This window comes from Ochotona curzoniae, unplaced genomic scaffold (assembly GCF_017591425.1).
Source record: "Ochotona curzoniae isolate NIBS_2020 unplaced genomic scaffold, NIBS_Ocur_1.0 scaffold_2453, whole genome shotgun sequence".
Taxonomy (NCBI): Eukaryota; Metazoa; Chordata; class Mammalia; order Lagomorpha; family Ochotonidae; genus Ochotona; species Ochotona curzoniae.
The window spans coordinates 6035493-6052209 of NW_024467094.1; the positions used below are offsets into that span (position 1 = coordinate 6035493).

The 16717-nt window shown below is 47.0% G+C and overlaps 1 protein-coding gene across 1 annotated transcript in view; it reads right to left on the bottom strand.

Annotated features, from left to right (window-relative positions):
• Window positions 1-4861: 4861 nt before the first annotated feature.
• Window positions 4862-16717, bottom strand: part of GLP2R (glucagon like peptide 2 receptor) — a 54046-nt gene continuing 42190 nt past the window's right edge. The window contains exons 11-13 of the mRNA XM_041000794.1: window positions 14905-15043; window positions 7258-7299; window positions 4862-5188 (exon numbers count right to left, since the gene is read on the bottom strand). Of these exons, the coding sequence (XP_040856728.1) occupies window positions 4862-5188; window positions 7258-7299; window positions 14905-15043 (508 nt within the window). The remainder of the gene's footprint in view (window positions 5189-7257; window positions 7300-14904; window positions 15044-16717) is intronic.

Below are 16717 nucleotides of genomic sequence, written 5' to 3' on the forward strand. Positions count from 1 at the left end.
GCAACAAGTGATGGCTCAAGTACTTGCATCCCTGCCACCTGCGTAGGAGACCCAACCTAAGTTCCCAGCTCTTGGCTTCAGCCTAGCCCAAGCTGTAACGGATGCAGGTTTTGGGAGAGTGAACCAGCAAATTGGAGCTCTCTGTGTATCTGTTTGTTCAGTTCTGTTTCTGTCTCTCCAAGGGTGTGACTCTCTTCAATAAAATAATACAAATGGAAACACATACATGTGGACATCTACCAGGGAGACCCTGGGCAAGTGGCTTCATGTCTTTGAATTCCTGCTTCACCTTGTACTTGTGAACTCAAGGGCAGAAATGGTCTCCATCAAGGACAGTAATCCAAACTGCCCGGGCCCTGCTGCCAGGAGCTTGCCGCAGATCCCGTGCTCATGTGCAGTGCCCTTTGGGGCTTTCTTGGCATCCCCAAGAGTTGTATCCTACAGATTCACCCTTAGTGCACACTTTCAAGTGCCAGTATTTCCCAGTACCAGAAAGCTAAGTGTGCAGCTAAAGATAGGAGCTGCTGCCTTCATGTCGACATCCCATATGGGTGACAGTTTGAGTCCTGGCTGTTCCACTTCCAATCCAGCTCCCTGGTAATGCACCAGGGAAAACTGGCAGAGTGCTTGGGCCCCTGCTACCCACGTGGGAGACCCAGATGAAGCTTCTGGCTCCTGGCTTCAGCCTGGCCAGCGCTGGCTGTTGCAGCCAACTATTGAAGGTCTCTCTCTCTCTTTCTCTCTCTGTATTTTCTACAATTTCTCTCTTTTTTTGCCCCCAACTTTTGTAACTCTGCCTTTCAAACAAATAAAAGCAATGTCTTTATTTTTTACTTTTTAAAGATTTCTCTATCTTTATTGGAAAGTTAGATCTACAGAGAGAACGAGAGTGAGAGAGAAACATCTTCCATCCGCTGCTTCATTCTCCAAGTGGCCGCAATGGCCACAGTTAAGCCAATCCAAAGCCAGGAGCCAGGAGATTCTTCCAGGTCTCCAGCACAAGTGCAGGATCTCAAAGCTTTGGGCCATCCTTCACCACTTTCCCAAGCCACAAGTAGAGAGCTGGAAGGTAAATGCAGCAACCGGGATATTAACAGCGCTCATATAGGATCTCGGCACATGCAAGGTGAGGACTTTAGCCACTAGTCTATCATGCCAGGCCAAAATAATAATAATAATAATAATAATAATAATAATAATAATAAATCCTTTTCAAATGGAAACCAAATGTTGGCAAGGATGCAGAGAAGTGGGAAGGCTTTATGTCTGGCTGTTGGGAATGCAGAGCAAGGTGACGTGTGGAGAAGAGTTGGGTGGTTGTTCAATATGTTAGCCTATTGGATTACAGTTCAAAAGTCTGAAAGCAGGAGCTCAAATGCCAATTTGTATTCCCCTATCCACATAGGCATTACTTGCGGTAACCCAATGGTTCAAACAACCTGTCCATTGATAGCTGATTGGAAAAACAAACCATGCTCTATCCAAACAATGGGATATCACCCAGTCCGGAAGAGGAAAAATGCTCCAGCAGGTGGATGAACCTTGGGGACACCATGCAAAGTGAAATAAGTCCATTACAGGAGGACAGAGACCGTGTGATGGCACTTTTCTGATTTAATCTCAGACAGGCAAATTAAAGGAGCAGGATGTTAGCCTGTTATTTAGAGGCCTTCAGTCCACTGTTCAATGCTTGCACACAATTTCTCACCTGAGCTCCTGCCTCCAGCTTCATGAAAATGCAAACCCTGGGGGGAAACATGATGGCTCAAATGATTGGGTTCTTGGATTGAGTTCTGGGCTCCCAGCTTTCAGCCCCAGCCCAAACCCTGCCATTGTTGGCATCTGAGATGTGAATGAATGGATAAGAGCGAGCTTGCACTCCCTCTCTCTCTCTGCCTGTTTCTTCTGTCTCTGTCCTTTGTAAATAAAACAAGTAAATACATAAATTTAGAAAAACAATAAAGAAAGCAAATGCATACAGACAGAGAGGGAAGGAGCATGGCTCTGTGGTGGGAGCGAGGGGTGAATTACTATGCATGGGTACAGCTTGGAAAGGTGGAAAGTTGCTGGAGATCGATAGTGGACCAGCTCCATGCCACTGAAATGCACTTATTGCAGAACTATACACTCTTACAATGGCCAACTTTATGTGGATTTGACTACAACAAATAAACATCACTCAAGAACTTATTAATATACCAATACCCGGGAGCATTCAGATAAGTCAGTCAGCACATCTGGAGTCAGACTTTGCCACTGGTCTTTCCAGTGTCCTGGAAGCTGGTCATGTGGGAGCCTCAAGGCAGCAGGAGTAACAGGGGAAATCTAAGACAGGCATGCACGCCTGCCATTTGTCCCTTTGACCTTTACCCTCTGCACCCTGTCCCTTCCCAATGCTTACCTCTCCAGTTCCCAAGTCAGTGGGCCATCCAGGTTCATTTTCCCCATGTCTGGCCAGGAAGTATGCAATGGATTCTCTAGGTCTGTGAGTAACCCTCAGCTCCAGTGAGAAATCAATGTGGATCAATGAGCAAAATGCAAATCAACTTCAATAGAGTTGTTTTAATCCTTAGCAGTACAAGAGCAAGCAGTGTCTGTGGACACAGCACCTTCCCCGTCTGCAGGGAGGGGTCAGGGAGTGGGGACATGGTTACAAATGCTTGGGAAAAACTAAGTTGCCTTTGTAAGTGGCAGAGTCCTGGTTAACTTCTTCCCAGCAGCCTCAGAAGCTCCTGAAAGTCCACCCTCACGGTGACCCAGCCCCATGCCGAGCGACCTCATGCTGGAAAATTGGGATGGCCATGATTTCTGGGAGCCAGGTTAGAAGGGAAAACCCAGAAAGACATAGATTTTGATGGGTCACCTTTGGATCTCACTGACACTGAAAAATAAACCTTTGTTTCACTTTCGCACTAGCTTCCTGCCTCTGCTACTTCCCCATCTTCCCAACCAGTGCTGGGACAAGATGAGGCAAGACAGCGCTCAACTGGGGGTGCTGGTGTTAAGTGAGGAGAGGGCTACCAACAGGCCCCCATAATCAAGAGCAATGATATTTTAATGCAATCAGTTAGACATCAAAATTCACATTCAAAAGCCCACACTGGACAAAAGATCTGCCTTCTCAATAATCAGAAACAGAATCTGCAGGATTTAGCCTCATCTTATCCCAGCTCTGGTTCCAATTTTTTTTTTTGTTAGAAATAGCTGTAATAGATGGATTTGATTTTTTTAAAGAGTGCCTGAAAAAAAAGTAGGATTTTGATCAGAGTAGCTCAGAGACGATTGCCTCCAGTGTCTCTATCCCAGCCTTGCTGCAAATTGCCTTGAGACCAGAGTTGCCACGGGAAGGGCAGGGCGTGCACCATGAAGTTCAAGTTCCAGATCAAGTATGTCCCGTGGGATAGATTTACCCAAGAAGATGATATGTTCCTCTGGGATTCAAAGGCAATCAAGGACCTTCCATTTTTATGTACTAGAACTGGCAACCCCGCATGGAAAGTATCCTCTGGTTCCCCTAAGATAAGGCAGTTGCAAGTCCCATGGCAACATCCTCCGTCCACTTGCACATGCGTTTCGCACCCTGAAAACAACATGCCTGTGCCTCTGTGCACACTCTTTCCACAGCTCTGTCCTCCTTGGTTCTTTCTTCGGCCTCTTGCCTAACAATCTTGGTCACTAAATCCTAACCTTGGTTGCCTGATGCAGCTACCAGGCTTCACAGGGTAAGGACAGGTGCACAGCCAAGATTCTCCCTCATCCTCCCAAGACCCACTTGCACCCTCCCCCCACACCCACTCAGTGAGGAGCCTTGGGACTCTTGGGGCCACCTGAGGGCCACCTGTGCAGATTCAACCAGAGTCCTGTCCTCTTGCCTTCCCTGGGCCCCCTTCTGCTCTGAGCATCTATGGCAACCATGTAAAGAACAGGATTATGATCAACAGGGAGTGGGGTCAGGGAGAACAACTGGTCAAAATCCCTCTTGGTGCAGGTGATTTGACCATCGGTGCATTTATGATAAACCAGACATAGATGAGGGGTCCTTACAGTAGGGAACATAGAACAAGTGAGGCTCCTAGAAGGCCAGCTCAGTCATAGTAGGAAGGAGAAAAGACCAGTGACAACATCTAGAGGGTCCCTGGCAGCTGGAGTCAACCCTCCGAAAAAGGCTGGGGGTGTGACAGCTATGATTACCAATGGAGAATGCAGAGGGAGGCAAGATTTAATTAGAAGGAGGGGGAGAGGAGCAGGAACCAAGTGAGGGTCTTGATGGTCAGATGCAAGCACACCCAGTCAGGGATGGCAGGTACATCCTAGCTCACCCTGGCCTGGGCCATGCCAGGGGAGCTTTTAGCTCCTTCACACCCAGCCCAGTTTCTCCAACTGATGACCTGTGAGGCTGTAACAGAGTTCTACGTCCCGGCTATCACCCCACACTACATCTTCTCAACAAATTCACTATGAGTTTTGGATTCTGCCCTTAAAAAGCTTCCAGGGGAATACCTGCGCACCCTGAACCCAACCTCAGAAGCAAATTGTGTACTAGGACGGGGGAAAAGGAAGAGTCCCTGGCTGGCTTCTGTTTAATGGAAGACCTCTCTTCATCATAAGGCTCCATTCACTTGAATGTAGACCTAGAGGCAGGCTGTCCTTGGGGAAGCAGACACAGGTAGGGGTTATTGGGGGGGAGGCGGGCAAGGGCAGACAGAGGCTGGAAATGCTATTCAGTCTCAAACCCAGAGCTTGAAGAACCTTTAGACAGACTGATATCACTCTGGGTGAGGGGGTGGTTCTGTGCTCAGCCACACCTGTCCCTTGGGGCCTGTCCAAAGTCCCCTGGAGTCCAGGAAGAACCATGGGCCCCCTAGATCTCACTCTCTTCCAGAATCTCCTCCATGGTGTTAGCCAGGGTGAAGTCCCCCTCGCTGCTCTCCGACAGGCTGCTGGCCCGGGGCCAGGGAGTATGGCCCCGATGGGGCCTGGCAGCTGGTGTCCCCGGACCCCGCATGGCCGAGTGCAAGTTGTCAGGTGAGGACTGCAACGTCTGAAGCGTGTCAGCACCGTCTCCCTCTGAGAGCTTCTGGGGACATTTCCCCAGGAAGTGGAAGTTCTTCCCCAGGACGCAGGCTCTGCAGCCGGAGTGACGGGCCAGCAGGAAGCGGAACCAGTGCCTCCGTAGCTCAGCCTTCACCTGCCGGGCGAGACACAGGTGAGGCTCTCTGGGCATGCAGAATGCTTACCCAACAGGTGTCCTGCATGACCTTGGGGAAACTTACCTTGCAACCAAGCATGGAGACCAACAGAGAGAGGCAAACAAAGACACTTTGAGACCAGGACAATGCAATGGACAGTCTTCAATAAACAGTATGAAAGACCATTTCTCCTACCAGGAGCCCCAGCAAATCAGGCTAGATTCAAGTCCACATCACCAACCCCAGCTAAGCTGATCCCTATCCATTAGGAACCACCCCCTAAAGGTCACCAGCAGGAATCTGACATTGACCCATCAATCATTTTTCTATTGTTCTGTCTCTCTTGCTGCACCTTACAAGGGTAGTCACTTTGAAATGAACTGTCTGTTGTTTTTCATTTTTGCTTTCTTCACTGGCCTTCTCTGTGTAACTTGTCTGCTCTGCTCTTGCTCTGTCTTAATGGAAGGAAGGGTTGTCTTGTCCTGGAAGTGCAAATACAGCCAATTAAGATCATTAAACTGGGGACTGGCATGAGGGCGTGCAATAGGCTGATTTCCACCTGGGTACCGGTTTGTGTCCTGGCTACTCCACTTCTGATTCGGCTCCCTGCTAATGACCTGGGAAAGCAAAACAGGATGGTTTGAGTCCTTAGGACCCTGCACCCACATGGGAGACCTGGAAGAAGCTCCTGGCTCTCAGCTTTGGACCAGCCCAGCTCTGGCCACAGCAGCCACTTGAGGAATGAACCAGCCATTTGGGGAGTGAACCAGCAGGCTCTTTCTCTTTGTCTCTATTGCTCTGTGATCTGAATTTCAAGTAAAGAGAATGAATCTCTTTTTAAAAAATTATTAAAAGAGCTGGTGTCCTGGTCAGGACACTTAAGCCACCACCTACGTCTGCATGCCATATGGACTCCTGTTTGAGACTCGAATTTTCCACTTTTGATCCAACTCCTTGATAAAGCTTTCTGGGAAAGCAGAATAAGATAGCCCAAATACTTGGGCATCTGCTGAACATGTTATGGACCTGGATAGGGTTCCTGACTCGTGGCTTTGGCCTGCTGCAGCATCAACCATTGCAGCCATCTGGGAGTGAATCAATACATGAAAAACCTCTCTCTCTCTCTCTCTTTCTCTCTCTCTCTCTCTCTCTGTGTGTGTATGGTTTTTTTTTTACCTCTGTCACTCTTTCACATAATTGAATCATTTTCCAAAAATCATCCAACTAAATTGTTGTCACTTTGGTCCCCTGAAACAAAACTGGAGATGAGGTGTTCAAGAAAGGACTCTGCCTGGTGGTGTTTGAACTGGAGCCTCCTTGATGAAATTAAAGCCCTCACACAAAGACACAATCAAAGCAAGTGAAGCAAAAATGGAAGAAGGTTTGTTTTCAAGTTTTGTGTTCTATCAGCAGGAGACAGAGTGGGCACAGAGGAGGATGAAAGGGGGCTGTAAATGTCACCAGCCCCTAGAGACAGAAAGAAATACCTGTTCTGGTCAGGAGTCTTTTTCCCAGGGGAGCAGCAAGTGGCTTGGGGCAGCACAATAAGATGAGTAATGAAAATGGCCTCAGCTTGGCTCCTAGGAGCTGAGCCTTGACCGTGAGCCCAACATGCATGAGGCACCACTTTCAGGTAGGAGCTGAGGCACCACCCTCAGGTAGGGGCTGTGTCACTCCCATTTTGCATATGAGGAAGTTGAGGCTAACGCAGGTGCCAGGACCTTTCCAGTTCATTGAGTCAAGGTTGGGACTCAGATGTTTAGATTCCTAAGCCCATGCTTTCAATCACATTACGTTCTAGCACCACTGCAGGGTCAGAGTTGCATGGTGAGCAAATCCTCATGGCCATCCTTATACCTTATACCCTTCATCTGTCCAAGCTGACCCTCCCCTGACCCCACACTGTCCAGTTCTCATTCCTGGCTCCCTCCAGCATACACTTCCCCCGAGCTCGCTGGTCACTGCACATCTTCCTGTAGCCTTCACGTAAGCAGAGAGCTACAGGGCCAGCAAGATTCTGATCCTGGCCTCTCGGGGAGTTGGACAACAGCACACAACACATACCTACCTCTCCATTGAAGAAACAGTACTGCAGGGCCACCAGGAATCCCTGCAATGAGAGGGGGACACGGCATGGAGTGTGGCTGAGAGTTATTGGCAGGGTCCAAGGAACCCCCACCACCCCCATACTAGCGGTGTGAACTTGGATTTTCATAGCATCGCCTCTATCTTTGACATCCACCACGCATTCTATTCTAGCCTAGCGGTCTGTTTGGGCAGGTGGGCAGACCCAGACTCTCTTCAGAATTGCTTGTGTACCCTCATCATGTAGCAGCTGGCTTTTCCCAAAGAAGGTGACATCAAGAAAGCTGGGTGAGGGCACTGCATGCTCTCTTGGGACCTTGCTGCATAACATCATGTCCACACCCTAGCAACCACATAGTTTGGTCTTAGTCCACAGAAATGGGGACTGCAAAAGGCAAGAAGTCCCCACCTTTATTTTCATAGAAAAAGCATTCTTTCTGGGAAAGTTCCTCTATGGTGATAACCTCTTGAATTTGGAAGATTTTTTTTTTTCTGGGCTTACCATTTGGACTTTTACAGATTTGGTCTCAAAGACACTTAACCGTGAATTTCATATTATTAATTTGATGTCTGTTCCCATGGTTTGCCAAGACTGACTGGGCACAGTTGCTGTGATCCTGGCCTGGCTCTCCCTAGATGATTGGGAGGGCTATGGAACTGGACTGTGGGTCTGATCTGTACTGACGTGTAGAAAGAACCTCATATAATACTAGAACTCACGAGCAAAGGCCACAACTAAAGGGGGAAATGGCAGGTTACCTCCTTCTCCCTCTCTTAAGCGTAGTCCTAGGGACCAGTACTCTGCCACAGCAGGTTAAGCCACGGTCTGTGATGCTGGCATCCTGATGGGGGCTTGCTTGAGTCCCGGCTGCTCCAATTTCAATCTTGCTCTCTGCTAGTGAGCCTAGGAAAGCAGCAGATAATGGCCCAAGTACTTGGGACCTGCTACCAACATGGGAGGCTCCTGCCTCCTGGCTTTGGAATGGCCCCGCCCTGGCCATTGCAGCCATTTGGGGAATGAACCAGCAGATAGATCAATCGATCTATCTCTCTATCTATCTCTTCCTCTCCTTCTCTGTAACTCTACATTTGAAATAAATAAACCTTTAAGAAAGAAAGGCCTAGAAGAAGATTTTTTGTTTGTTGTTTGTTTTTTCTCTTCCTTCTGTAGGCTTTATTTAGCTTGTCCCTTCTGGGACCAGGTCAGGATTCTCTACGCTGGCTATGATGATATCATCATGATGTCATCAAATGCTGGCTTCTTTCCCTTCTCTTACACTCCCAGATACTTCCTAGCTGGCTCTTTAAATGGCATCATGCAAGCTCATCAGCCACCCTAGAGGGAGACAGGTGGCAGCACAAATAACATTTGCTCCCAGGTATGTGATCTCAGAAGACATCAACCTTCAGTGTATGGATTTCTTGCAAACGAGTTACTAGAGTAGTAGTCCACGTGACTAATGTGTCTCTTCACTTCCCAATGTTCTTACTTTCCTGTTTTAGGAAGTCCCTGGAATCTCTGGTTTGTATTCTAGATGGGAGCAGGTCCCACAGAACACAGGACTCTCGCCACTGCTTGGCGGTCTCCCCAAAGATCCCCAAGAGCAGGAGCCTAGTGAGACTTTTAGCAGTGGGCCCTTAGATGAGCCAAGGACAGCCCCTCTCCCCAGAAAACCCCAGCAATAATAAAGAAGGCAAGCTGCTAGGGCTCACACCTATCCTGGATTCTCAAGGTGGAGCCAGTAAGACGCAAGCTACACGAGCATGCCCACCTCTACTCTCTCCTCTGCCTGTGGGATGCAGGGGGAACTACATCAGGGTACACAAGAAGGTAAGGGGCCTCCGGGCATACACGTGCCTTCCAAAACGTGTGTTCTGCCTCAGACTTGTCCAGGACAAAGCACCCCCTAGGGGTCACTGTGACCGCCTCACATGGCCAGCTGTGCCAGGTGGCAGGTAGAGCTCCAGCTGGCTGCAGACCGCAGGATCCTCTCCAGAGGTGGCCATGATGCAACTCTCCCTCTCTGCTGCTGACACAGAAAGTGGACCTGATTTTCCGTTTCCCGGCACGTGGGGTGAACTTATGACCCCTTCTATCAACACCATCTTTGAAGCCACAGTCCAGATAGCTGCAGCTTCCTGAGACCATGCCTTAGGAACACTGGAATTTTCCACTTCCTCGCTCTCTCAGTATTTGCTCCTGGGGTGCTCCGAGAGCTGGGTTCTCATGCCATGCAATGCCCAGACTGCCTGGAGAGGCGAGGTGGAGGAGGAGAGAGGCTGCCAGGTTTGTAGACTTAGCTGAGCTCCTGACAAGGAGCATCATGGTCCTCTTACGAACAAGAACCAGAGTGGATGTGGCAGCCCACTCAGGCCATCAGGACACTGCATCAGAAGCCAACAATGACATTCCTCACAGATTCATTAAAAGTAATACCAAGAGGTAATGGGCACTGCGGAACAGCAGGTTAAACATCCTATATTAGAATTTATGAGATCAAGTTCCACCTTCAATTTCTCCCTCTCTCTCTCTCAAGATTTGCCTATTTACTTGAAAGGCAGAATGACAGAGAACACACAAAAAAAAAGATCTTCCAGCCACTGGTTCAGTCCTCAAATAGTTACAACAGCCGGGCCTGGGTGAGGCCAAAGCCAGGAGTCAGGAACTCCTGCAGTCTCCTACATGGGTGGCAGGGGCTCAAGTACTTAGGCTATTATCTATTTGTTGCCTTTACAGCCACATTCGTGGGGTGCTGGGTCAGAAATAGAAAAGCTGGGACTGGTATTAGCGCTCTAATACCATACGCCACCTTTGTAAAGGGTGTCTCAATGCTCTAAGCCACAATGCTAGCCCCCCGCAGTCCTCCACATCTGATTCAGACCCAATTCCCTGCCAATGTGCCTGGGAAACAGTGGATGATGGTTCAAGTACTTGGCTCCTGCCATTCACATAGGAAACCTGGATGGAGTCCCTGGCTCTTAGCTTTGGAATGATCCACCTCCAATTGTAGACATTTGGGAAATGAGCCAATGGGTGCAAGATCTGTGTGTGTGTGTGTGTGTGTGTGTGTGTGTGTGTGTGTGTGTGTGTGTCCTTTTCTGTTACTCTGCCTTTCAAAGAAGTAATACTTAAAAAAAAAATAATAATAACATGGCTACTGCTTTGAGCCATGGAGTTCTGAAGCAGTTTGGTGCACAGCAATAGATGACTAGAACACCTTCCCCGTGCCTGAGTGGTCCAACAACCCAGGGCTCTTTCTAATAGATCTGTCACCCAGAGCTGCATGAGAGCCTAGTGCCCAGCTGACCTTGGCTGTGAGCTCAGGGGATCGAAGGTTGGCATTGACTGAACATAGCCTCACAGGGGAAGGCTCTCAACTTTTACAGCAATAACAGCTCACAGCCTTTTGCTTTATTTTTGTTCCTTAATTTGGGATTACCTTTGAAAGAAGATTAAGACCAAGCAACATAGGAAACCCAAATTACTAAACATTAATACTTGAAATTGCTTCCTGCCCCCACCCCAAAATTGAAATAAAAGTTTTCATTATGAAAACAACAACAACAACTAATACAGCTCAGAAATAAAGATTTCAGATTCAACCAGTGCAAAGAAACCAACGTGCAGGCACACAGCCCACACTCAGTTTGGTCTCCTCAGCCATTGGAGAACACGCTGTAGGCAGCCATGTTCTCTTTGCCCCGTGTACACAGAATCCCAGCCTCTGGCCCTGTCTGATGGCAATGGCTTTAAGATGCTTGGAAACAGAACCTGATGTGCCCCAGTTGTGATCCTCAGAGGGCACTGCAGACAAAGGCAAAACCTCATCTCTGCCACTGAGCAGGCACAAGTTCTGAACCCTCAGTCATGGGTGAAATATGAGCCACGGTCGTGGTGCAGGGGGTCAAGCGGCAGCTTGTGATGCCAGCACCTCCTACTGGGGTACCCTATGGGGTCCTGGCTGCTCAAATGTCGATTCAGTTCCACTGTTAATGCACAAGGGAAGGAAGAAGATGATGGCTCAAGAAGCTGGCATTGGAAAAGGAGCCAGGACTTGAAGCCAGGCACTTTGCTATGGGATACTGGTATTCCAAAGGTGTCTCAACAACTAAGCCAAGCATCCACCTCTACTTCATTTGTTGATCTGTTTTTCTAGCTTCTATTCCAGGGATTACGACATGCACCTTAATTCATCACAATCTCTTTCATATTAGTGCTAACTTAATTTTGGTAGAATACAGAGAAGCATTTCCAATACAAATGCACTTGCTCATTCTTTTCTTGTACTATTACTGTCACACAGGTTAGATGTTTATGTGCTTTAAATCCAATAATACAGTATAAAATAATTGTTTTATAAAGTCTTATATCGTTAAGATTAGCTAAGAGAAGAAAAACGTTCATACACAGATACTCCTTAGCGCATGATGGGGTTATGTCCCAATTAACCCCATTGAGGACTTACAATAGCATAAGATGAACGTGCATCTAATTCTCATAACCTACCGAGCATCAGAGCTTGGCAGCACAATATACTGCTGAGTACTTCTTGTCCACCTTTGCAATCACAGGAGTGGTCAGGAGTTTCCATTTGTTGCACCTGCCCAACACCTCCGGAATGTATTGTGCAGCATACTGCTACCACAGGAGAACAGGTGCAAAGGACGGAGTCTGCTGAGTGCGTACCACCTTCACACCTCACGAGGTCAAAGAATCATAAGTCGAACCATCAAAAGCCATAATCTTTTGTTGAAACCTCTCATGTTGGGCTCTATCTAAATTTTTCTTCCATGGATTTGCATTGCCATCTGTGATTATTTTCTCCCGGCTTGCAGGACCTACACTGATACTTCTTGGAGTACATGCCAGTAAATTCTCTGCCTTGGTTTATGTGAGAATGTCTTGATGCCACCTTCTTGCAACCCAGTTATGTTGGATGTAGAATTCTTGATGTGACTCCTGTTTTCAATGCTGTGCCAGGCTAACTGCGTCTTGGCTTCCCCTGTTCTGATGAGGGGCTGGCTTTCTATTGTCACTGTGCACTTCTTGCCCTTGTGTTGGTAGTTTGGATGTGATGTGTCTAGGTGGGGATCTGTGTTCTGCTCTTTTCCAGTTTGATGAACTACTTGGAAAGTTCAAAGTTTTTCAGCAAGCTTAGAGAGCTTTCAACCCTTATTTCTCTACCTACTCATATTGTTTAACCCATTTCTACCTCTCTTTTCCATGCAGGATTTCCAGATGTTGGCTTGATGGAAATCACAGTTCTCTGAGGATCTGCTCTTTTTCTTTGCTCCCTAAATCAATAACCTCAACTGAGCTTTCTTCGAATATCTTTATTTCTTTTCTGCCATAAACCCAAGGCAGGCCTTTCTAGCAGCGTTTTCATCTTAGCTATGGTACATTTCAACTCCGTAGTTTTCATTTAGTTCCATAATCACTCGATTTGAGTTGGGATCCTGTAACGCATGAATCATTGTCACCATGCTTCTCCTTTAATTCTTTCAACATGGTTTCCCTTACTTCTTTGGAATAGTTTCTTTGAAGTCTTTGCTGATTCTGACATCTGGGCTCTTCAGAATTCCTGCTGACTCCTTGTTTTCCCTGAATATGGGCCACACTTTCCTGTGTCTTCGTACACCTCACAAATTTTCATCGAAAACTGGAAGTTTCAGGAAAACAGGTGATAGAAATTCAAGTTTCTGATTCCTTATTTCCCACACCTGAGGTGGCAGTAGCTGTCTATCGGTTTAGCAACTTGTCTGGGTTCTGTGGAATCTTTCTCCCATATAGTATATAGCCACTGTAATTTGAGTTATATTTTCTGATTCTTAAAATTCTCTCTTTACAACAGCTTAATGATCAGCCAATAGCTGATCAAAAGCTGTGTTCAAATACTTTGAGCCAGACAGGCTCCCAAACCCTTTGACAGTGGGTCTCTGTGTTGCTAAGAACACATTTGGGCAGTTTACCAATGGTCCCTAGCTGTCACCTCCCACCAGGCCCTCTCATTTCTCCTCTCCTCACCCAAGGAGATTTGAGTATTCCCACTGAGCTCTCTTGAGTGGGTGTACCACTTGCACATCTGCACAACCTATTGACCACAGGAGACACGGAATGTGCAGCTTTCTTTTTCCTCAGATCTTACTAAACGCCTGCCTCTCCTACCAGTCTGCTTCTTCCCCAAAGTAGGACTACAACCACAGGCTTTGACATTGTGCTCCCCTGTTCTTTGTCCTCAAGACCACTACTCTGGCAACACCCAGGGGTACAGGCTTTTCCTCTCTCTGATACAAGTGAACACAGCCCCATTTTATACTATAGTGTAGTTGCAACAGAGGTTTGAGAACAAAAGCATCTCCAGATAAAAATGGTACAGGCTCCAATAGTACCAAGTAAGTACTATTCTTACTTAGGCTCCCTTGACTAAAAAAATCCCAGTTTTTTCTATGCCTGTGCTTGATTTTGGGGGTCCCGAGACAGTGGCTACTCACTCATAGTTGTCTGAGTTTACTTCTGCTTTCGCAGGAGAGGATTTATTAAGCTGCTTTCTCCTCCGTGGCAGAAGTCCTTGTTCCTATATTAGTCTTAAAAGATGATGAGTTCCAGGATTACAGGTGTAGGGGGACCATTTTCTTTTCTGTCTATGCTACTAGTGGTAATCTACTGCATTCGTGATCTTTGCTGATGATTCAGGAGTCACTCCCATGTACTGTCCCTTCTGTTCAGTGGAGGCGGGATCCACAACCAGCTGTAAATAACAGAATTCTACAGGAGCATTGGAGTGTCTGTTCCAGGCCTTGACATTTGAAAGCCCAGAAAGCTCACACTTCTACACTCTTGGGAACCCTCAACTGCTGCCCAACAAGTGGGGAGACCACAAGAAGAGAATCTGCAGATGGTGAGGGGCCCCGAGACTTCATGGAAGTTAGAAATATGACTCAGAGAAATGAGGACCCAGATATTTAACCTAAAAACAGCAACCTCTGACATTCAAGCCACCTTCATATGAGTGAAGAAGCCATTGTACAATGTCCAGCCATGCTTCCCAAGTCCTACCTGGATTCCTGACTTCAAATCAGGAGACAACACAAAGCATGATTGACATTGTAAGCTACTGAGCAACAAATAACAATTGAAGCAATGGGTAACCAACTATATTCAAGTAACTTAAACCCAACTCTCATTTCTACTTTCAACTCCCGTACATCAGTCAGGTTCCAGAATCTTCTGGATCTGGACTCATAAATCCCTGCCCTAGTCATACTGTGCTCCTGTGTACTTATCACCTGAAACACAGACCATGCTCATTTTGCACATTGCCCTGCAGAGAACCCAGCAAAAATAGGCACTTAATAAACGGTTTCACGTTGACCTTCACGGTAGATGTAAGCATGAGTCACACCAACTATTATAGTTCAGGAAAGATACCACGTGTCTCTTCTTAGTCACCGAATCATGTTGGCAGGATCCAGACAACATCCTTTGTAAAACCCAGGGCCCTCACCAACAGAGCCTGCCGGTAACTAGAACTTTGTTGTCATCCCTGAGCTCTCTTAATCTGAGCCTCTTTGGATCATTTGCATTTTGTATTCCCTAAAGCCAACACATCCCATCCAGATACCCACTTACCTGGAAGGAGCTCAATGGCAACTGAAAGAAGAGGCGTATCCGCTTGGAAGATCTTTCAACTTGATCATCAGTGATGAAAGAGAAGATTACCTCATGGACACCCAACAAAGGAATCAGGACCAGCGTTGATTTTGCCAATCTATAGCCAAAAGCCAAGAACAATGAGGGCCACATTGAAGATAAACAGCATTTCCTGTTTTCCTATGCATATTTTTATGATAGCTCTTATCATATTGCTAAATGACTTATTTTCCAGTTGGTCTCCATGACTATAGGTTGACTGCTTAAGGATCATAATGGTCTTCCTTGCTGTTGGCCTCCATACACCTGACTGTTGGTGGTTATCAGAAAACATGATTGAATGAATGAGTTTCCCCAGAGTGGTTATCATAACTCTAAAGACCTTCAGGGTTTGTCTGAGGGAGGCTGGTATTGTGGTTCAGTGAGTTGTGCTGCCATCTGCAATACCAGCATTCTATATCAGAGGTCTAGTTCAACTGCTCTGTTTCCAATTCAGTTCCCTGCTAATGTGCCTGGGAAGACAGCAGGACATGGGCCCCTACTGCTCATGTGTGAGACCTGGATGGAGTTCTGGCTCCTGGCTTTATCCTGACCCAGCCCTGAGGGTCTCAGTCATTTGGGGAGTGAATCAGCAATGGAAGACTCTCTCTCAAATAAATACATAAAATAACCTTTATTTAGAATAGGGGGTTGCCTAATAGACAAATCTCCTTACCATAGACTGCTACTCTGGGACACTCTCTCCCAGGTTTAACAAGTTTCCTATTGCCTGGCTAGCTGGTGCCTCTCTCTCTCTTTCTCTCTTCAGGGCTTTCCATGTCAGCAAAAGGAGAGAGAGAAAATGGCTGGCTCAGGCTCTTACAGGTACTCTGTGACAAACCCTCTGTCAGCAATGAGGCTTCAGGCCTAGCAGGCCCTGTGTGTTGGCGCTGGTCCTTGGTAGCAGGCCCTGTGTGCTATCTGCCAGTCCTGCTGACAGCAAATGTTGCAGGAAACGAAGAGTTGATCCTCCCTCATAAAAGGGCTGTGTGGAGGTTCGCTGCCGTACACAGTCTACCCAAAGGAGACAAACACTCCTTTGTACCACCCACATGCAAAGTGCACAGCTGGGGCCCAAATTCTCCAAACTCGTGGCTCCCAAATGGCCTGACTATTAAAATTCCTTGGAGAGCTTTTACAATGTGTATAGTGGGCTCTCTCTATCCATGATTTCTGCATCCAGCGATCCAACCAGTCACAGATGGAAGATCTTAGAGGGGAAAATCTGTCTTTACTGAAAACATGAGACCATTTTCTCTTGTCATTAGCCTCTACACAATACACTGCAACAACTGTTTGCATAGCATCTACATTGTGGTAGGTGTTACAAGTCACCCAGAGATGACTTACTAAAGCATAGGAGAGGATTTGCATAGACTGTGCACAAATACTAGGCTGCTTTGTGTAAGGGATTTGAGCTTGTGCAGACTTCAGCATCTCCCTAAGTCCTGAAACCAACCCCCTAGGAATACATAGGATCCTGGGCCTCCGGGTCACCACTAAATGCAAACCTCTGAGTCTGGCTCTTGGAAAATTGAAATTTTTATGTAGCTTCCCATGGAAATATGGTAAGTAGCCAGGTTTGGGCGTAACTGCTTTCACTGTTGAGTTGCTTTTTTTATGGCAAATCAACTACGTTGGCAAAGGTGATTCCTATCCAGGAAACAAGCAAGAGTGCTATCTTATATACACTGGGAAAGGGGGCTTAGTGATAATAATGAAGTTTGAGCCCAAGTCCCTGCTCTGAAAGGGC